The sequence below is a fragment of the Condylostylus longicornis genome, unplaced genomic scaffold (assembly GCF_029603195.1).
Source record: "Condylostylus longicornis isolate FDR11 unplaced genomic scaffold, ASM2960319v2 ptg000135l, whole genome shotgun sequence".
NCBI classification, from domain to species: domain Eukaryota; kingdom Metazoa; phylum Arthropoda; class Insecta; order Diptera; family Dolichopodidae; genus Condylostylus; species Condylostylus longicornis.
Genome location: NW_026578103.1, coordinates 1,135,991 through 1,159,533, shown reverse-complemented (window position 1 = coordinate 1,159,533; position 23,543 = coordinate 1,135,991). Strand labels below are relative to the sequence as shown.

The following is a 23,543-nucleotide window of genomic DNA, read 5'->3' as shown; positions in this document are numbered from 1 at the left end:
TTCAAAAGAATCTGATGACTTACCATATCAAATTCAATTTTCCAATTGAAACCCACTTCTTAAAACCGAATTAAGTAAGACTAAAATAATTTATAATAGCATTGAGATAAGTTCGATTCTACATTCAATTGCTTTCCCGAAAATCTTAGTAATAACCTGAAAAAGGAAATTGGTCTAAATTAACAAGTCTTTGAATTCATAAAACTTGCCAGTTATTAGTCCAATTATAGGTCAGATATATCCGTGGAGTTTGTACAGAGTTGTTTAACAGATATTTCAAAAACAAATTTTAAACTCAGATTGCCAAGGTGCAAGGTATAATTCGGTCGGTTTATACCGACTGAAACGTTTTTAGTTGTTTTAATTTTCTAAATGGGTAACTAAAGATTCAAAGTTTTGCCCAATACTCTTAATATTTTGATGAACAATCCAGATGATCAACAGAAGAATCAAAAACACAATCATAATTATTATAAGATTCAATGGTAAAGTTACCATCAATTAAATCAAAATTTAAATTATTGTCATTTAACATTATAGACAAATAATATAATAAGCAAGTAAAAACGTTATTATTAGTAATGGGCACTGTCGAATGATTTGGACTATTGAATGCTTGAATATTGAATAGTTCTCACTTTCGAATAAAGGAATATTGAATATATTTCAGTATTGAATTTAAAATATCTTTATATTAGATAATGTATACCAGGCATAATGGGTATGTAGTACAAATTGTATTAAGATAAACTAAAGTTAAATTTTGCGTATACTTATTGGATTTAAAATTATCACATTTGTTTTATCAAAAAAAATTTCAACAATTAATGTTGAATTTAAAAGGATTTACACTATACTTTTTCGCTTTTTGGTTCGATGCTCAACATCATTGTTTCACATTTGAACACTAAAAAAACAGGTCACTATTTTGGTAGCCAAAAAAACAACTAAAACCTCATATCTTAAAAATTAAAAACTTAGCAATATTTCTACTTCCGTTTTGCATCTAATGTTAAGAATGCATTGCAATAAAATGTGGCAGAAAATATTACTTTCTCGCACTATCCCGATTTCTACCAGTTTTATTTCTAGAAGCATACAAAAATTTGGCAGATCTCATAAATTTTTTTCTGGCTGCAGTGCACGCGTATCAAATTGAGTATACGCCGGAATATCAACCTATTAGCGTGTAAACAATAGATATACGTGGTACGCGTTTTTTATGTTTACATGTTGATTATATTATTGTGTGGTTTTGAACAAGTGGAAAACCAAAAATATTTAAGAAAAAATTTTTTTTTTAAAAGAAAAATGAAAATTTTTGATAGAAAAAGTACTATCGCATATATCGAATAAATTCAATATTTACCCATTCGAATATCTAATACATTGTTCGTAACAATTCAAATTATTCGATAGTTCCTATCACTTTGTTATTTTCCAAATATATAAAATTAGCTATAATATAACTTTTGAAAGTTTCCGAATTTTACGCTGATCACGAATATATTATATACATGTCCCTACGACAGATGACTCTTGCAAGGGGTTACAAATTTCATACTAAAGTTAATGCACCTTCACGAAGGTACAGGGTATGAAAACACTATGTCAAGTAAAAGCTTAACAAATCGAATAAATTTAGACAAAAGACTGTTTGAGTACTTACTGATTAGCTTTGGAGAACGAACAAATGTACTTCTTGATTTACTCAATTCTTTTGTTGCTATAATAAGCTAATCATTTTTAAATAGGATTAGCTTATTAGCCTTTTTGCTTTATAAAAATAGGAAAACTTGTAGCCGCATTATCGAAATTTGTCTAAGTTTTGAAGACGATAATTTAGAAAGAGCATAGCGTTTAACTTAATGAAAGGGAAATGAAATGGAGGCATTTACGTCTTTCATTTTAGAAAAAAGTCTACATTATTACCGGGTAATTACAGGGTAATAATGCATAACTCAGAGTAATGAAGCTTAAAAAATTTTGTTTTTTTTTTCGAAAATACTTTGTTTTAGTTGTTTTTACCGACCGCATTGTATAGAATGAGGTAGGTTATTTTATGGCATCAAATTTTCGATATCGAGTTTTCGGCGGGAACGCATTTCTCCGTAGTAGGGAAGCGTAAATAAAACTTTCAGAGAGATGTCGGTCTGTCGGTCTGCGTGTGCAATCGTGTATCTCAAGTTCGACTTAACCGATCTTGATGCAATTTAATACGTGGGTTTATTTTAGCTATGGCACGGATTACATATTTGCGGATATAAAGCAAAATAATCAACCAATTTAAAAAAAAATGCCATTTTTCAACTACTTATTGCAGTGACACCATAAACAATTTTTAAATTTTGCAAGCGCAAAAAATAGTGGCTGACTTCTTCAATCGTGGCATTTTGTACTTGAACTTTAAAAAACAAAATGGCACTTAAAATTTACCGTTATCCAAAATTTGTTTTTAATTTTTTATACCATTTTTCTTTTACCATGGATTGTAGAAGTCTAAAATATTAGCAGCTTTTATATATTAAGAAATAGTTAATTTCGTTAGAAGAAATTTTTGTCCTATCTCCAGCTCCCTTCGAGTTATTGCCGCTTGCTATTTGTAAAATTTGAATTTTTGGCACCTTATATTTCCGAAACTGCAAGCTTTTCCGCAAGAAATACTAAAGGAAGGAGCACTTTAAGAACACAATAAAGCCAAATTATTACTAGTTGCCTCTTTTTTTGCTCCGACGATTGTCAAAGTCGTACCAGGAGCGTATTTATTTTATTTGTAAGGAGGATAAGTTGAGAATTTTTTTTAAAGTAAAAACGAAACTCATATTTTTTTTCTCTTTGAATAAATTTATTATAATAACTAAAAGTATTTTAATAAAATCAATAATATCACAATATTTTATTACACTCGAAAATTAAAATATTTTGTTAAAAAATTAACATATTTTGTTAAAAAATTTCTTATATTATCAGTTTGGTTTTACAATTTTACCAAAAAACTTTAAGCAATATTAAGAAGAATTAATATAAATACATATATATTTTAATGACTCTAAAACAGTATAATTTTTAACAAATTTTAATTAGCATGATGGTTATTATTTACTGAAGTAGATGGCATGTTGTCATATTCTTCCTTATTCATTAGTCGAGCTTTGCATACTAATTAAATTTAAACAATTTATTTTTTAAATAATTCTCGCTAATATTTTATTTTACTTACTGAATTCAACGGCATCCGGACGTTTTCACAAATTTTTTTAATGACCAAATCTTCCCTCTATAAAGAGAAATATATTTCTGTTCATCATTTCTAGGAAAACTGTGACTATACATGTGAAACTGTGACTAACAATTTAAAATATTTATGCTATATTTTATTAAACACAAACTCATTTTGCTTAAAAACAAAATCCGACCCTGGTGGCCCTTTACGTAGTGCTACTTTCTCTCATATTAAATTTCACGAACAGAGAAGTACTACAGAGTGGTATTACAGAATGCTACTTTCGCATACTTTTCATTCACTTACCATTTTGTTATTGAATCTTATTGCGAAAGTCTAAGATTTTTAAAAAATAATAAAATACTAAACAATGTACTATGTGTTACATTTATTTTGCTTTATTAAATTTAAAAAAACTTGCATTTAAAATTTACTGCGATTAACTAAATTTTTGTAATTAATATAGTTATAATTTATTATTATATGTAGGTAAAATTAAAATACAAAACCATTCGGTTTTTTATTTAACAATTTGCTTCGCTTCTCGGTTTTCGACTTTGTTCCTTTCCAGTTTTATTTTTATGGGACTGAACTTTTCATCTAAAGGTTTACAAACTTCGGTTATAATAAGTGAAATGGTTTGCTGAGCAAGGACAATATTTGAATCTTAATCTGCTTTTGCTATCCATGCTTGTTTAAAAGATTAACAATAATCTCCTCTTTGATATTATACCATACATTGAAATGTGTGACTATTTTTGAATAGTTCAAATGTTTAGTTTGGAAAAACTGTCAGAAATGTCAAGAACAAAAAATTTTAGAAAATGTTTAGATTTTGTTACATAGTTACAAACGATAGTAGGCTACCTGGCAAAATAATGTCATCCGAAGAAATTTTAATTTGAAACTAAAACAAATGTTTTGTTTGCAAAATTAAAAACTTAATAAAGTTACAAATTATGAATTAATCAAAGCACTGTTGAATAAATATTTCTTGTGATTATTGAAATGGATAGTATTCACATGTATATGGTGTAATAAAACTATTTGTTTTTCCAAATGGGAATAACAATTTAGATCTATTCACCTTTTTGATTTTTAACAAATTTTTTTCTTTTTTTTCACTTGTTATATTTTTTTATAAGTTTTTATGAAATAATATTTTTTTTTTCACTTATCATTAACTACTCGTATTTTATGATTTTTTATTTACAAACTGCACTGATTTTATAAATAAAATGACAAATGGTAAATTCTTAAACGTCAAATTTTACAAAATCTGAGTTGTCTCAGTTTACGAATACTCTACTGTGTTTTTACTTTCAGTCAAAGTTTAAATTCTTAAACATTTAAAAAAAGTCAATTAAGCCTCAAAATTGTAGATTTTTTTTTTACATGCAGACAGTCTGACGTAGTAATTCAGTAAATAAATTTGATGTATCGAGTGACTATCATTACGTTAAAAATAATATGAAAAATATTTTTTTGTTAATTTTTAATATGTAAGTATAAAATTATTTTAAATCTAAAAAAATTTTTTTTTTTGTTTTGACGTTTACGGGTGATCAAAATTCAAAGTCATTTACGGTTTTATACGTCAGACAGTTTGCAGACTGAAAACAAAATTTTGACGTTAAAGAATTTGCGGAAAATCTTCTTTGATTACTTTTTATACAAGCGCGATCTACAACATTTGGCATTCAATGTTAATTATAGTTTGAGAATGCTTGGAGCAAAGAGAGAGACTTACCTGAAGTTTTTGGCTTCACTATGTATTTTTCTTCAAGATATGATTTTTTAGGGAGTGTAAGCGAGATACAAACAAAGATGCTCCTTCCTTTATTATTTCTAATACGATAACTTCAGTGCCTTTAAAAAATATAATTATTTTTCATATAATATTTAAATTCCAGCATTTAGTTAAGGTCTCTTAAATTTTTTTTGTTTTATTTCAAAGATTGCATGCATTACTTATCCTAAATGTATGCAATCTTTGAAAAATATTCATATATCAATGAAACTACTCCTTATAAAGTAGTAGATAGATAGATTGTTTTTAAAAGCAGTATTTTCACTTATTGAAGGGAAAAGTGCAATATTATAAACCGTTGGTGTGGCCGAACTTTATTAAGGTCAAGGATCCGTTCGACAGCTTATTTTTTTTTATATTTTCTTATAATATAAAAAAAGGAATCTTTTAATAACAACTCAGAATTTCTCATAACATAATAAAAATCGAATCTTTTTTTTAAAGTATTTAATAAACTCATACTTTCTTTTAAAACTTATTTTCTATGCATTTATATAAATATATACATACACATATATATATATATATATATATATATATATATATATATATATAATTTTTTTGCTTTTTTTAAATTATATTCAAATAACTTAATAAAATAAAAACAATACAAAAATAAAAAAAAATATTGAATATAAAAAAAATACATTATTTACACTGACATTATCCAACATATCTTGACATGGAACAAGAAATGTACATACATGTATACATATATATTGCATGTATAATATATATATATATATATATATATATATATATAAAGTTTAAATATATATATAGTATCGATATTTATATTCATGTAAATTAAATAAAATGTTGAGGTCGTAATATCTCTATAATATTGTTCTAATTGTAGTTTGTTAATTAGTTATAATAATTATATTTAAAATAATGTATAAGAATAATATAACAGTGAATTTATTATTTATAATAATTAATTACTTAAAAAATAATGATTTACATATTAATTACATAGATATACAATAAAAAATTTTGATAAATGTATATATAAATGTATAAAATTCTAAGTGACAGGGTAATATACAAAAAAGGAAATATGTATATAAAATAATTGATCAATATTTTTCTTTTACGTAACACATGCTAAGTTTTTAATATATTAAAATAAATGTTTTTTTCTTTATTTTAATATTTTGTATAACAATTCATTTCGTTTTGTATTTTAATTTAAAATAGAAAGAAATTAACTTTTCAGATTATAAAAGAGTTTGTGTGCAAAACTAAAAGACAATCAATCAATTTAATTACAAAAATTCGTGATACATTATTATAAAAGTTTTCATATGATATGAAAATTTAATAACTTTAAAATTTACAATTTTTTCTAGAAATATGTAAAAGCAATGTATATGTATATAAATATTTATGTATATACAAATACAAAATGTATAATGAAACTTATATAATTTACTTTTTTCTTATAACATTACTATACATACATATAAATATGTTTATATGTGGTTCTATATTTCAAATTTCCTAGTTGTTTTTTCTAAATACATAACTTCTCTTTCACTTAATTTATATTAAATTAATTTATTCATTTTTATACACGGGTTTAAGTTTAAATACTTTATATATTTTATATACATAATGTACGCAAAAATGTTAATAATATACTTTACATAAAATGATGTAACTTGTAATAATAAATTGTAACTTTATATATATGTAAACATCTCTATAAAAATAATTGTATACATATATGTATACGTGTATTTTACATTGTTTTATAGTACATAGGGAATTTATTTTTATATATGTATACCAAATATAAAAAAAACATATATTTTATTTTATGTTTGGCTCGGCCTCAACTTTGATAATAACTGTTTCAGTTATTTTGTTCGACTTAAATTACTTTTACGTTTTCCATATAATATGTATATAGTTTATATCCATGCATACATATATGCACATTATATTATTATTAAACACACAGCAGTACGTTATTCAAATATCACCGAAACTGATTACCGCTTTGATGATAAACTATATGGTATTTTATTCGGTATGAATATACGAAATCCAATGATAAAATTTAATTTGATTACAATTTATCGTTCGCACTGAATTATTATGGAAACTGTGCATTTTTATAAGTATGTTTGTTTATTTGCCGTACTCGGAATAAATTCTTCATTTATATTTTTTGCGCTTAAAAGATCGATTGTTTGAATTTTTAGCAAAGTTCTATCTAATAGTTTTTCACTTTTTCTTTTTGATTAAAATAATTTTGCTTTACCTATGAATTTTTTTTTTAATTTAAAAAATTTATTTAATTTTTAAACAAAAACAAATTTTAAAATTCCTAATAAACAAATTCAACATTGCAATCTATTACGCAAAATAAAATAAATGAATTTTAACAAAAATATCAAGTACTTTTTTACAGAAATTTACATTTTCATTGCATTTTACCGACATCCACAACCAACAACTGTCATATCCTGATAATTTTTTAGTACAACTTGGTTTTGATCATTCAAATATAACATTGATATTGCTGATAGTTGTGTTGGAATGCAACATGCTTTTGGTACTTTTGCTGGGGTTATGTTATTCACCAAAGTTTGAACGACTGCATGATTTGTTGAATTTAAATGATCTGTTAGCGGAAATGGACAATCACCTTGACAATAATACGCATCATAACCTGGCGGTGCTACAATCCAGTCACTCCATCCAACATCATTGAAATCTACATAGAGTGGACGGCGTTGACATATTGTATTTTTTCTTCTATGATGTCCATTTCGAGGATGATGTGCACGTTTTGATCTTTGACTAACATCACGTACTAATCTTGTTTTATGACGTCCATCATCAGTATATGTAAATAATAATGGTTGTTTTGGTAACCATTCTTTATCAGTTTCATCTAAACTTCTGCGTAATCGAACATGATTATGTTTCGCAGGTTTTAGTTTACGTGCTGTTTTAACTTCAATTAACAAACCATTATTTTCATTGGGTGACGTTAACCATCTATTAACTGCTGATTGAACATCTAATGTTAAGGTTTCGGAACTGTTTAAATAAATTGTTTTTGTGTCGAGTAATAAATAACTTGTGTTATCTTGGTCATTGATATTTTTATAACTGTTATTTTCATTAACATTTTTAATATTGTTGCCGCAAATTTTTAATATATCATATACTGATACTCGAAATCGTTGTCGTTGTTGTAGTGCATTCGGATTATCGAAATTGATTTTATCACGAGTTATTTGCAATTCAGCTGCTCTCAATTTTTCTTCAGTAGGTATACTTTTTACGTTAAAAAATAGCCTGAACTTATGATGGTGCGGAAATTTATCGTCGAAATCAGTACCTACATAAAGAAAAATAAAAACCAATAAGTAAAAATTGTCTATATTTATTAAAGTTTTCTTATGTTTAATTTTTTGGAAAATTAGAAATAAATTTTCACTTCTTTACAGAAGCCGTTCTATCTCAAAGTCGTTTGAATTTTATGGCTTAAGAAGATATTAATATTCAAATAATGGGTTGAGATTAACTTTCCTGATACAAAACACACAAAGTTTAAGAAATGCCTCAGAAACTAAAAAAATCGTTCCTAAAAAAATTTGTTTGTATATATGAAATTAATAATTTTGCTTAAAAAGGAAAAGAAATTTACGTTTTTTTTAAACAAAAGAAGTTATAATAGCAAGTAGCAACAGTAAAAAGAATAATAGTGAAGAAGTGAATATACACCAAGTAGATTTTTATGATTCCGTGACATTTTCGGGCACACTTTTTTAGAAGTATATTTTACACATTTCAGTCGATTTTCTGCGTTCATATTAATCATTTTGTAACATTGAAAACAAATTTAAGATTCAATTGCAAAGTGTGTATATTTTTCTTTTTCTTTATCTGTAAATATATAATATTTGTTGTTTTTTTTAAAATGATCATTGTCACAAAATACTGCAATAAAAAATTCTTTTCAATTATGCAAGGAACATAAATGGACACGATATGTGAGTGTAAAAAATTGTATTAGTAAATTTGTATGTACACTATCGAAACTATCACCAATTGGCTGCAATCGCACCAGATTCCACAAGTGTGTGGTGTTGGTGCGCTTTTCGATCTTAAAATCTTAAACCATATTTTTCATAATGATAATCATAATGATAACCGCATACCGAATGTCACGTCCAGTAAGGTTTAGCAAACTTAAAAGAAAATCCTATATTTTTCATAATTGCATTAAATAGTTATCGTGTAAATATTTAACACCGAAAAAATAAATAGGTACGTGCCAACTCTTATCTGTTTTCAGAATCAGCTCTGAATCAAAATAATATTATAATTTTATATAAAAAATAACCGAATACTCACTTTCATGTGTAAAACTTCTAACTGTGTTTGCTGCATGTGTATGTAATCCAGGCTTTGGAATCTTTGCTGAATCAAATTCATTGCCCATAAGTTGTGCGTAAAGTCTTTTCATAGCTTCTGGTATAATAATCTTGGATCTATCAATTTTAGGTGGTTTTTTAAGACCGAATAATGACAGTAAACTTGTTTCGATTTGGACTAGAGTTTCTGGATCTGGTTTTAACTTGACATTTTCATTTTTATCTAAATTATTTATATTATGATTTTTATTATTATCAATTATTTCACTTTTAACAACGTTATTTATTTTCATTTCATGGTTCTCATAACTACTGTCATCATCTTTGATAATGTTCTTTTTTGAGTCTTCGATACTTCCATTCTCATATTTTATATTTATAGCATTATCATTCATATAATTATTATTATTTTCATTTTCTTTATTATTGTAATTTATATTATTAGAAATTTTTTTGTTATTGCTATTCTCACTATTATACTTATTGCTATCGCTTTTTTTATTACTAATTATTTTATTATATTTTTTATTAATAAAATTATTATTAACATTTGCATAACTACTATTGCTATTATTTGTAATAGTTTCGTTAACGTTATAATTGTTTTGGAGTTTGTTATTATTTTTCTGAGTAACTACATTTTTGCTGTCTATTAATAGTTTTTCTAACTTATTATTTATTATAGAACTAAAATTCTTATTACTTTTTTTATTAAAATTATTCTTTACGTTTAAATTTAACTTATCTTCTTTATCTAAATGATTACTATCATTGTTAGATATAGTATTGTTGCAGTTGTAATTATTATAATTCTTATTAAAAATCACTGGAGGTGATGTGTTGCTTTCTTCACTGTTTTCTATTTTATAATTTTTTATATTTTTAATATTACTTTTATTGTACAGTTTTATATGGTTGCCTTCTGTGCTAACGACTTGTGTGATGGGTTTAAAAGTCGTCAGCACTACAAGAATTAATGTCCACGCACGCATTTTCGTTAACAATTCTGAAATAATAAGAAAATGAAAAAAAAATTTAAAATATAGATTTTATTTTACATTTAATTTGAAAAATAAATGATTTAATAAAGACAAAATATATAAACTTAGTTCCAAGATAAATTATGAAATTCAGCTTAATAATAAACATAATATGCACATACATATGTGCACAAAATCTGACAATCTGTAAAAATTTAAAATTTTTTTTATTGTTTTAACACTTTTACGAAAAGTACCTGAAAGTGATATAATAAATAAACAAGTGCATCGTTCATTGTCGCGTACCTATACCTATAAAATTTTTGCAAACTATATTTTATACACCTGGTATTAATTATAATAATGTATTGAGGTAAAAAAAATGCTAAACTTCCATATAATATTTATCATTTTGTGTTTTTATTTGGGAATGTAAAGGTGCGTAATTAGGGTGCATATGCAATGATATATTTATATATGTATTTAACATATACAATGACATGCATAAGCCATTAAAAGAATATACATAAAACGTCTTTATACTAATCTCTACTTCTGAGAAAAAATAACATTAATGCAAGGTGATTGCAAGAAAAAACGAAATTACGAGAAGTGTTTGAGAAATGTTAATAATTTTGCTAAAATTTGCATATAACGAACAACCATTCTTTGAGATTCTGAGATATTTAGAAAGATACTTATAATTTTATCATATATACTTTAGCAAAAAAATTATTAATTTTTGATTTTATTGAATTTTATTTTACTTGAATTTCTTCTATTTTTCTGAAATTTAAAATCGCTATTCAATTTAATAATCGCTATTAATTTGGAAAATTTCGATTACAAGTAAGTGATGGCACTTTACTCAATGTGCATACACCCAATACGATTAAATTTTGAACAAAATTTTTTTTATAATTCAAATTTCAAAGAGTTCAATTTAAAATTTCCTCAATCATCAATTAGTATCTGAAAATAGTTTTTGTGTTCCTCAATGAACAAGAAGTACTGTAGCGACAAATAATAATCCTTTTTCAAAAATAAAGAGCAGATATTGCAGAAATGTACATTTAGTGAGAGAACAGGTACATTTTAAAAGACCAATTGTAAACATGACATTTAATATATGTATCTTCATATAACGCTTTCTTTTAGTTTTAAATGTTTCAAGTTTAATATGCTATAATATAGATTTATAAGTTAAATAATTTGAATGTTATTATGGACTATTTTATACACGCTTATATACTTAATGCGTAAAATATAAATACCTTTTTTAGAATATTGATTAAAATGCAAATTAATCTTTTATTTTGTGACATATGAGTCGAAAATCTTTTTTAGTAAATTACTTATAGGTATTAAATAAGCACAGAAATATTAACTTTTTTTTATATTCAGCTCCAATCATTAAACATTTACATTGTACAAACAATCATCAAATTTAAACTACTTTAATTCGATAGTTCATTTAGCAAACTCACCTTTCAGTCTTTTAAAATTTGTAGGTCAAATCCAATAAAATAAAAGGAAAAATAATATTTTTTCCTTTCAAATCTAATAATAAAAAACGAAGCGCGACGAAGAATTTCAATAAATCACTTTATTAACAAATTTTATTTAATTTTATGTATTGATACTATAATTTTTTAGTTTAAATAAAAAAAAATTAAATTTTAGACACAATTTATATTGTGTAATATTGTGTAAGTTTTAATATATATTAAAGTCGATAACTACCAAACTCCTTAATCAATTAGATATTTTCACTTTTCTTTTCCGACGAAAGTGATATATGAAATATATAAAAAATTTAATAACTAACTTTCGTCTTAAGATTATCACTGAAATGCCAAACAGCATTTATGTAAGTAATTTGGTATTAATTTTAAAACTCACATTATTTTAATAAATATTGCTTTATATTTGCTTTTTATTTTTTACTATTTCATAAATATTTTTAATTTTGATAAATTAAATTAAATTCCTTGAAAATCGCATATTAAAGCGTTTTACCTTGCTTTAATACTTCAAAATTAATTTTTTGTTTTTATTCCCATAATTTAAAAATTTTTTTTCACTTTCGAAGTTAAAATACTATACAGATGTGAGATTACAAGAAATAATTTTTTTCCATTCCAATTTCATAAAACATTTTTTCACCAAAAAACAAAAAAAAAATAAAAAAGATTACAATATCAAAAGAAAATAAATCATAGAATAAACACTTATATTCTCGAGCAATGCTGTAGAACGACTAACGCCTTTCTGTCTACCTGATTCAAAAGTCCAGAAAAGATCATTTTTATTTTACTTTATTTTTCTTGTTCAATTTTAAATATATATGTATGTATATGCCTTTTTTTCTAAATACGCAAAATACATTGTCTCTTTTCTTAAATAACTCTTACTCTACTTTATTTTTCTACCATTATTATATGTACACACCACCACAGTTTAAATATTCACTCAAAAGAGTCTCATAATAGATAAAAACAAAAGAAAAAAAACAAGATAAAGTATACAATAATTACTCAAAATAAAAGTGGTTGGTTGGCTGACTCTACTGCGTTGATTGAAGAAAAAATAATCATTTAAATGGGATGACAAGATAAATTTTTCTTTTACGTGAAAAATTGGTATATAGATTTAGGTAGTAGAGTAAAAAAATGTAGTAAAGCAATATCAAATGAAAAAAAAAAATACTCATTTATAGGAATTAATTAATTTAGTGATCGCACTTGAGTGGAATTAAAATGTTTATGTGTACGATTTTTGCTTTATTGACTTCATATACTATGTGTAGTATAGTATGTATGTATAAGAGATATCAAATCCGTTGTACAATGCGGAATATAATACATAATACCAAAAATATGAATTGTAGAGTTTAGGTATTATTAACGTATGCATGTGTAAAGTTTACGTAATATGCATTGTAAAATGGTAACTTTATTTAAATGTTTATTATGTTCAATAAGTAATTTATGTATCCAATAAGTAATTTTAATATAAAATTAATATAGTAAAACATTGAAATTTGTAGAGTTAATGAATTTTAGAAATCTAATATTATACATTTATATATATATGTATGTATATATGTAGATATTTCAGCATTTTAATTTCTTATATCATTGTTTTTGTTTTTGAATGAAAAAAATTCTCATTTCGTGGTGAATAAAAATTTCACATACAATTAAACATATAATTGCTGTTCTGTGAATGTGATTTAAAAATTCACCACCAATATAGTAAATAAATTAGTATGAAAATTTATTGTATGTTCACACACACTTATGTATGTACATCCGTAATGATTTTATTGGACACTTTAATTTTATTAAATGTTTTTAGCTTAGTAAAATATTTTTGTAGGTTTATTGATTATAAAAACAATTGCTTTGAAATGACGTAAAATTTTGATTTTTATTCAATTTACGCACAGAAATGAAGGAATTTTTTGTAAAGATGAAATCTGAGTGGAGTATGTATGTAATTATTTGTATGTGTGTTTGTATTTAATTTACTCACTTATGGTAAATTGATGTTTAATATTTTATGAGAAAATATTATGTACAAGAAGCTACTTTTAGATGATATTTGATAAAGCTTTAAAGCAATGTGCACACTATTTGTGAATATTATATTTTCAAATTTAGTCACAGTATCCGTGACTTCAATAATGCGCTTACGACATAAACTTTACAAAGTATCACATTCCAAAAAGTTTAGCAAAAGCTCTTGACATTGTACACTTTTCCAAAATGCTTTCTATACGTAGTGGATACGTAAAATAAACGTAAATCGGGTACCGAAAAAATCGAGCACGCTTTTCTTATACATATCACATAAACGTTGCCAGAAATAACCAATTAAATAAACCAGCATATATTTTCAGCAATAGAGTGTTAGTTATTAAGTTTCTTTTTCTAAAATGCAGCATAGAAGTGCCATATTTTTAATGATGTGGTAACGTTTGTTAAAAATTAACATTTACACAGAACTTTAAATTGAAATTTTCAAACAAACGGCAAAATATGTATTAATATTGTAAAAATTGTATTCAAAAATGTATCAAAAGCTTTAGCAGTTTGTTTTACAATGTAAAGGTATTGAAAGGTCTGAGACGGTACTACAACCGTATTAATACCGTACTTAAACTTTTTATAAGGCATTATTGAAGTCACGGTATTTCTTTTTAAATATAATTGTTTTTTGTAGATATAACACAAAATTAAATAAATAACAATATGTAATAAGTAGCTACAATTATTTACAAAATATGGGTTCTATTTTGAATTTTATGTACAATACAACTTTTCTTATCTATGGTTTCATGAAATCAAATACATACTCATATTTTCTAAATGCAAAATGCATTTTATATACATATAAATAATGGATATCAAGATTTCTTAAAAAAATATTTAAAAATAAAGGTTTTAATCAGAATCTACGACATTATTTAAATTACTTTTTTTATGTACCAAATTACTATTAATTTTTGCATACATTTTAAATGAGAAAAGAAAAAAAAATTTAAAGGAGGCATTAACATAATGTTCGATTTTAGGTTAATTGCGTGAGTTCAGAAAAATAATTGTATTTTTTGATAACGTGTTTTTTTTGTATTTTTTGATCCCGGGAGCTTTCTGTATTTGCAGAAATTTGGAAAAGCTTGCGGTTTCGGAAATATAAGGCGCCGAAAATTCAAATATTACAAATTTCATGTGGCGATAATTTAGGAGGGAGTAGTAGAGATAGAAAAAAATTTTCTATTGATATTTAATATATGAATATTAATTATTCACTAGTGTCTAAAAGCTGCCAAAATTTTAAACTCCTACAAGTTATCGTAAAAAGAAGAAAAAAATCTAAAAATTTAATCCAACTTTATTAATACTTAATTTTGTTGTGTTGCGATAAGTGAAGCATATGCTACCTTTCTGCATTTGCGACATTTTAAAAGTGTTTGTGATTTCGTAACAATAAATAGTCAAAAAATGAAATTTTTTGATTATAGAGATGTTAAACTTTTAGAAAGGGGGGAGATAGGTAAAAATTTAAAATAGTGTAGAAGTTTTGTGAACAGACGCACTGAGAGACGGATGTAGTGAAACTAATAAGCATTTTTTTCAATCCTTTTTTGGAAAAGTGCAAAAGATGATTAAATTTGCTAGATTTGAACTTAGACTTTTGTTTAATTTTCAGTTAACTTCTCAAATAATAAATTTTTGTTTATTTAAGTTTTAAAGTTTTATAATAGAATAAAATTTGATTGGTTTAGATTGCCAAAAAAGTTGAAAGATTAATGGTGATTATTTAGTTTTGCGTGAAATACCTGCTTTACTGCTTTTTTTGGTAATAATGGAAATCGGAAGTAAGAGAATTAAATGCCAAATTGCATTACCATAAGTGAAATGATTTATAAATTTCATTTTTGTTCAAACATTGCAGTTTTAAGTTCAATAATATCAATGCGAAAAAAATATAAATAGAGCGACACAATTGGAAATTTCGCGTGTAAATTAATCAACAGTTAATTTAGTTTCTTTCTTCTGGTAATATTTTTTAAAAATATTAAATTTGCGTGTTCATATTGTTAGATTTACTCAAATAAAATGCAATCTACATAATAATTTTATATCACGATTGATTAAATGAAGAATTAAATACTGAAATACTTATCCTTGACATTGAGCCATAAAGTAAAAAACTTACAAAGAAATAAAATTTTTTTATAAACGACTGTCTAACAAATACATTAAGTAACTTTTAATTAAAAGAAAATGAATGCAACATGTCGTAAATCGTACTTTTTATAAAAATTAATTTACTGTTTACATTTTCCAAATGAATTCAAATATAATTTTGATGGAAATTAAAATAGCCTTATGATAATAAGTGCACGATAGCAACTTTGGGCCGCAATGAAGGGATGGAATTTATGCAACCCAACTCAACCATATAACATATATAAGTATGACTTTTCTTATTATATATATTTATAAATTTGATATAACCAAAAATATTTACATAAATGCTTTAAAGACGTCGTTAAGAGAATATTTTACGATAAAATCTGTAAAACTGTACACTGCCTCATGATCTTTTGCAATGTAACGTATCAAGGTATTTTTTGACTTATTTTGCATAATCAAATTTTTTGCGAGATTTTAGGAGCGGTGTAAATATTTATAAAATCATAAATTCAACTTGGCTTGATGACATAAGGAATTGCAGCACTAAAATTGTTTGGTTTGCTTTAAAAATTTTCTTTGACAATTTATGTATCAATACATAGAACATATAAGATTTACTTTCTGTTTCTAGTCATATAAAATGCATGCTCATCTACTAATAAGTTCCATTGGTTTTTGTAAGGTTGCATAAAAATTGTACATCAATTGGTATAAAGTAAAAATTCGTATTTTTACTCAAAATTTAACTCCTTTTCTTCAGTTTTAAGTCAAATATATGCAGATTTTCTTTGTTTTTGATATCAATTATTGAGAAAAATGTGTTATTGAAAATAATTAGGGCCACGTTGTCTTAATCATTTTTACAATATTAGATAACTCCAGCAAGGAGTGACTTCTTTTTACATTTGATATTTATTATTATTTAGTTTGTTAAATTATAATTAATGTTAATATTTTATCATTTAAAATGAAGGAAAATTTTATGGTTTCCATTAAGAAATAACATTTATATTTAAAACATTTAATGTTGTTGCAACACTTCTCAGCAAATAAGAATTTTACCATGTCCACACAAAAAATTCAACAAATGTATATAAATATATTAAGTATGTGATAAGGAGGTTTTGTTGTTTTAGTAAACTGATCGGTGTATTGTTATTATAAAGCGATCAGTATTTTTCAAAAAAAAAATGCAGCATAAAATATAAATGAAATGCAAATATTTCAGTGTACCATGTAAAGTGTGTTTGTAAAGATTTTAACGGTAAAATGATTCACTTTCGTTGTTTTAATCTATTATGTTATATTCTAATAATTTATGTTAGCGTTTGTTAATATGTTATTCTTAATGGTGTCTTAACATTTTTAAACAGTTATATTAAGTTTATATACATATAAATAGGTAATAAAGATAATTTTATTCCGTAAATTATTAAGGTAAATTTTGAATTTAGAAATATTTTTTTTTAAACTTTTTTCATTTTATAAAATATATACATATGTATATGTATTGGCTACTAATAATAATGGAATGCAAATTTAACGGGTGTGTAGGCAACCCAATATGAACACCCAATCTTACGTGTTTATCAAGTTCTATCATATTTCTTAAGGAATTTTATATACCAACTTAGATCAAATTTTCAGATTTCACTTATAGCCAGTTAAAACCATTTTCAAATTCGAAGATTCTTTTTCTGTTTCTGATTCTTTTATTTTTTTTTTGTGGTTTTAGATTTTAATAAAGATTTATTCAAGGATTTTGTGTTGTTGTTAAATTTTTTTTACGTCTTTTACAATTTTGTTTTTGGGGCTCCTCCTGCTTTCGGTTCTCTTAAACAAACCAATCAAATTCTTTTTAGGGTTTTTTCTTTTCGTTTTAATTCTTTAGTTTCACATACCATTTTCATTTTCATTTCAACAACAAAAAAAATTTTTTTTATTTGTTGCACCCAAAACTAAATTGAAAGCAATAATACAATTATGTATATGTGAACTGTTAAATGTATGTGAATATATAACATGTATTTATGTGCTTATATACATATGTTTAAACACAAAATCGTATATATTATACAAAGTTCTTTATACAACATAGACAAAAAATTTAAAAGAAAAGGGAATTATGAAGCGAAAAGATAAAACGAAGAATGAAATTTTCATATACAATTGTAATTTTACATACAAATATGATACTTGAAATATGTTGCATATGCATACAAAATTTATGCATATACGATTTTATGTACAAGTATAACAATTATATAAAAATTTACATGTAATCATTGGGTATATGCATGCACGCTTATATATTCATCACCCTATAATATCAAAGTGCACCTTTTTTTTGTATTTTGAGAATAATTTTGTAATCAACACGATCACTGCATATAGACAACTTTGTATAGAAAATACCTACTATACTTATGCTTATATTTTATACGAATTTTATACGCTACATAACGAGTATCACTTCTGTTACGATAAAAGCTATGTACATACATAATATGTATATGTACAGTTGTACGTAATGTGTATATTCCATGTATATATATAAATATGTACATTATTTTAATGGTTTTTATTTTTTTGCAAAGTTTTTGTGATATGTGCGTTTTTCTATTTCTATTTAGATAGAAAAACGCACATATTCATTTAACTAGGTTGCTATAATATGTAAATAACATGCAGGTAATCTTTGCTATATTAGTAATCATTGCTATAAAAGTATATTATATAAATTTATATTGCATATTTAAAGGAAATTTGTTGTACATATAGATACAGCTTTCTTTTACCTCTTCCATTTTATTTTTTGTTGAATTCTTAGATATAGGATGCGTTTGAAAAGAATTTATTAGATTGAAACAGCAAAACAAAAAGAAGAAAATGTCAGCAAAGTATAATATGCATATATGCATGTATACAATACGCACAATACACATGTGTAGTATACATATTTTGATTACAAATAATACACTTCAGGTTTTTAACAGATTAAGATCGCAACAAAAAAATTTTGAAAGAATTTTAGTTTTTATCCAAAATTTCGTCAATGATTACGTATATTTCATTATAAGTTAAAAATATTTTAGTTTTAATTATGCTTGTGTTATTTGTACATGTGCCAACTAGAATAAATGAATATATTATAGAATTTAGCGTACCTATACGCAAATAAATCTCGTAAATAAAACTCATTCTAAAAACTTTAAAAGTATTTTCTTGAAGAGCTTAAATGAAATCTTGAAGAGCGAATTTTTTTTAACAAACTAATAGTAATATATGTATGTAATAGTATGTACATACATCTTTTATAAAAATATATTCTTGGCATTCTAAATTGGCTCGATTTTCAGTTTAAAAATCATCTTTTATAGTGAAACTTATGAGCTAAACTAATGCTTTTCTTTATTTTATTTATGTCATTTAGGTTTTTATCCAGTGGGAATATTCAATGACAAAAATTGTTTTAAATTTGTTAAACACTTAAATATTTAGCTTGAATTATTTAGATGACTATTATGATTAAAACAATTTATGAAAACTTCAGTTTTTTCTGTCAAAGTTTTGAACTAATGTCATATATATCTACAGGCTATCAAGCTCAGAGAGCAAATCAAAAACAAATTCCAAATTTATATGAATCGGCTGAACCGATTGTCGACTAAGTAACGAATTGATCAACTTTTGGAATTTGTCAGGTCATTGAACTGGGTCTTTTAACGGACTTGTTTCACATTTCTGACCACTTTAAAGAAAATTTTCAACAGATTCACTTGAAATTTCATATATAAGCTTCATTTGACCGTGCGCGAAACCTCCTAACTTTTGGAAGAAATAAGGTGTTAGCAACTACTACGTACTTTTACTACGGGCCAAATACACATTTTTGAAAAATAAAGAAAAATAATCAACCGCCTTCATTGGAATTTAATATTTAAATTCGAGGTGGTAAAACAAGGAACAATGCTTGGAAACTGATCTGAAGGCCGATTTTACATTTTTTACCATATCTGCGGAATCGATGGAACCAGAATTTCTGACAAACTTTCGTATAATTCGGACGCCACAAAATGAAACTCTCCCAAGAGCCAAATTCACTTTTTTCTAGGTTTATTAACTAAAAGCTTATTAGTGCCCTTAAAATTATAAAGAAGCGTTTAAAACGCATTTTCATACTCTTCCGTAATACTTTTACTAATCTAGACAATATACATTGCGGTTTATCGCAATTCAGTATAACTTTTATAAAATTAACACTTTCTCCTAAGTCTATGCAAAATAATATGGCAACATGAATAAAAAGTTAATTGTTATTGAATTTGATCGGTTATTGAGATTGAAAAACCATTTTGATTTTACATTTTATTTTTTAACTAAAATTGACTTTTCAAAATAAAAACATTAAAGTGAAAAAATTATTCACTTTCACCAATACAATGTAATGCAGTAGTATAATGTAGTGTCCTAATGTACTAATACAGTAGTATAATGCAGTGTCCTAGTGTTGTAAAAATATATTATTTTCATACTTTCTTCGCTAGAAGATAATACTTAATTGAATATATAAATTTCTTAAGTTTAGATAACGATTAAAATGTTACGTATTAATCTTTGATGGAAATTTTTAGTTTCAATTTTAAAGCTTAAACTTTTTATTGTTATATTTAAATGTCGCCCGGTTTTTGATTATCGAGAGAACCATTGTTATAGGACAAAATTGTTAATTAATAGTATATTGCGAATATAGAAATGCAATACAACTATATAATATAGGTAAGGAAACTTTAATATAAGAACTGAAATATATCTTTAATTAATGTACAGGTTTTCTACTAATCTTATAATACAAAATTATTTTCTAATTCTAGGGACCATGATGCATGAAGAAAATTAGAACACGGTCTAAATTCGTTAAACATAGGGTTGCGTGGGAATAAGCTAAAGTTAAGCACAGAAAAAGTTAAATTTATGGTGGTGAATAGAAACAACTTTGTAGGCGATAAAAATATTGCTGGTGAGGCATAAATTAAATTGAATGCATGAAATATTTAGGAGTTTTTGTAGACGATAAGTTAAACTTATAACAACCTGGATACTTACAGGAGAGTTTACGACTTGCAAGCGAATTTCAACCATATAATTTGCATAATATTGTATTGCGATATGCAATACAATAGCAGAGCTATAACAATGAATACTCTTATTTACAGAAGGATCGCCAAATTTGATAGTTTGCTTCAACATGTTAAAAGTTAACCAAAATCAAGTTATTCAAAAACCATTGCATTGATTTTATTAATTTCATTTACTAATTTCAATAATTCACATTACCTATTTAAGTATTGTATTTTTTTTTTTTTTGATTTATTAAGTACTTTTTATGATCATTATTATTATTACTATATTATTATTATTAAAAGTTACTGTTCAATTCGCTAATTGTGGCTTAAAGTAACTTTTTGCTTTTACTGTTAGACTCACGGTTGAATCGCTTTTAACATGTGTCTAGCAAATATGTATCATCTTCGTGAAATAACTTCATGAACTAACTAAATATTACTGATAGAATGTTTGTATTAAACAGAGATTATATGACACAGACAATGATTTAGAATTAATAAAAGTACAAAAACATATTAAATAATTTAGATATACGTGAAAACTGCACCAAATTAGTGTTCTGATAAGATAGTTCTTGTTAAAGCAATATAAATTCGAAAAATTAGACTTTCTCACAAGAAATGCTAATTTTTCCTACTGTTTATAGATTTAATATTTAGAATGTCTAATTTTTTAAATAAAGTGATTTGAAACGGGCTGTTTTTGATTTTAATTTTCTTTTGGATAGTGTTTGTTGTAGTTAAGCATGTTCTTTATGTAGTAAACTATATAATAAATGTACTTTTGCTGTTAATATAGACATACCTTGAATTTTTTGTGATGTCATTTACTCTTTTCTTACTTCTACAATAATTTATTGAAAAAAACGAAACATGGTTTTATTGGTTTCTGTATCGCATAGATTCGATTTTTTTTTTTTATGTTCAAAGAAATATAAAACCAAGTGCTATTAATTTTATTAAAAATTAATTAACTTTTTGTTATTAAATTTTTGTTTTACATTGTTTTAAATTGTTCTAAAATAAGTGTTTTACATTGTAAAAAATACTCTTAGTATTTTTTTGTAACACTGAAGTGGTAAATTATTTAAAATTTAAGAAGTAATGTTGTTAATATAATTTTTCTTCAAAAAATAAATTTAATTTTTTTACCGACCGTATTGTGTATACCTATTGTACAAGTTATGTGATGGCAACAAATTTTGCATATCAAGTTTTGGGTGGGAATGTACTTCTCCATAGTAGGGAAGTGTAAATAAACTATTTTTAGCAGCATGTCGGTCTGTCGGTCTGCCGGTCTGTGTGTGCACGCGTGTATCTCAGGTTCTGCTGAACCGATTTTGATGAAGTTTTATATGTAAGTTTATTTTCACCATGGCACGGATTGATCAACTTTTGGGATATATCAGGTCCCGGGAACTGCACTTTTTGGCGGGCCTGTTGTACATTTTTGAAGATTTTGAAGAAAATATTCAGCCGATTTACTTGAAATTTCATATATAAGCCTTGCTCGACCGTCCGCAAAAATTCCTAACTTTTGGAAGAAATCAGAAACTTTGCGTTTACTACGGGCCAAATATACATTTTTGCGTATATAAAGAGAAATAATCGACCGATTTAATTGAAATTTAATATTTAAATTCTTCGTATTGAAACAATTAACATATAAATTTTTTGAAAAGATCAGGGCTCGAAAACTGATCTGCGGGCCGATTTTACTTTTTTCACCATATCTACGGAACGAATTGATGGAATTTCTTGCAATTTGATATTTGAGTTCTGGTTATTACCGAAACTAACTGGAGCGAGCATTTCAGGGAATTCGGGTAGCACAAACCGAAACTCTACTAAGAGCCAAATTTACATTTTTCTAGGTATGTTATTTATAAGCTTACGAATGTCCTAAAAATTGAAAAGAAGTATTTAACAGACATTTTTATAATATTCCGTAACACTTTCACTTAACTAGACAATACACAATGCGGTCGGTTATGTGCTGACCACATCAGATTTGTTTTTAATGCATTGTTTAAATGCATTGGATAGTATTACAAATAATAAGAAGCATTACACAGTAAAAAACTCAAATTTTTAAAATATTTCATAAAAAATTCAAAATTCTTATATCTTTCATTGTCCGGAGGTTTAATATTTAATTATAATTTTAAAAGTTCGTTTGTTAGTTTGTTTTATGGAAACTTGTAAGTAATTTCACAGATTTCTTTATTTGGAAAATAAACATTAATAATAATTTTTTCTTTTTTTTTTACTTAACTTGATACAGTGCACAAATTTTACA

At 25.2% G+C, this 23,543-nt stretch overlaps 1 protein-coding gene across 1 annotated transcript; it reads right to left on the bottom strand.

Annotated features, from left to right (window-relative positions):
- Positions 1 to 6,277: 6,277 nt before the first annotated feature.
- LOC129615061 (protein decapentaplegic) lies at positions 6,278 to 12,130 on the bottom strand. The gene is made up of 3 exons (XM_055530115.1): positions 11,898 to 12,130; positions 9,411 to 10,436; positions 6,278 to 8,391 (listed from the first exon to the last, which is right to left on the bottom strand). The coding sequence occupies exons 2-3, from the start codon at positions 10,420 to 10,422 to the stop codon at positions 7,475 to 7,477; spliced, it is 1,929 nt and encodes a 642-aa protein (XP_055386090.1). The 5' UTR covers positions 10,423 to 10,436; positions 11,898 to 12,130; the 3' UTR covers positions 6,278 to 7,474.
- Positions 12,131 to 23,543: the final 11,413 nt, after the last annotated feature.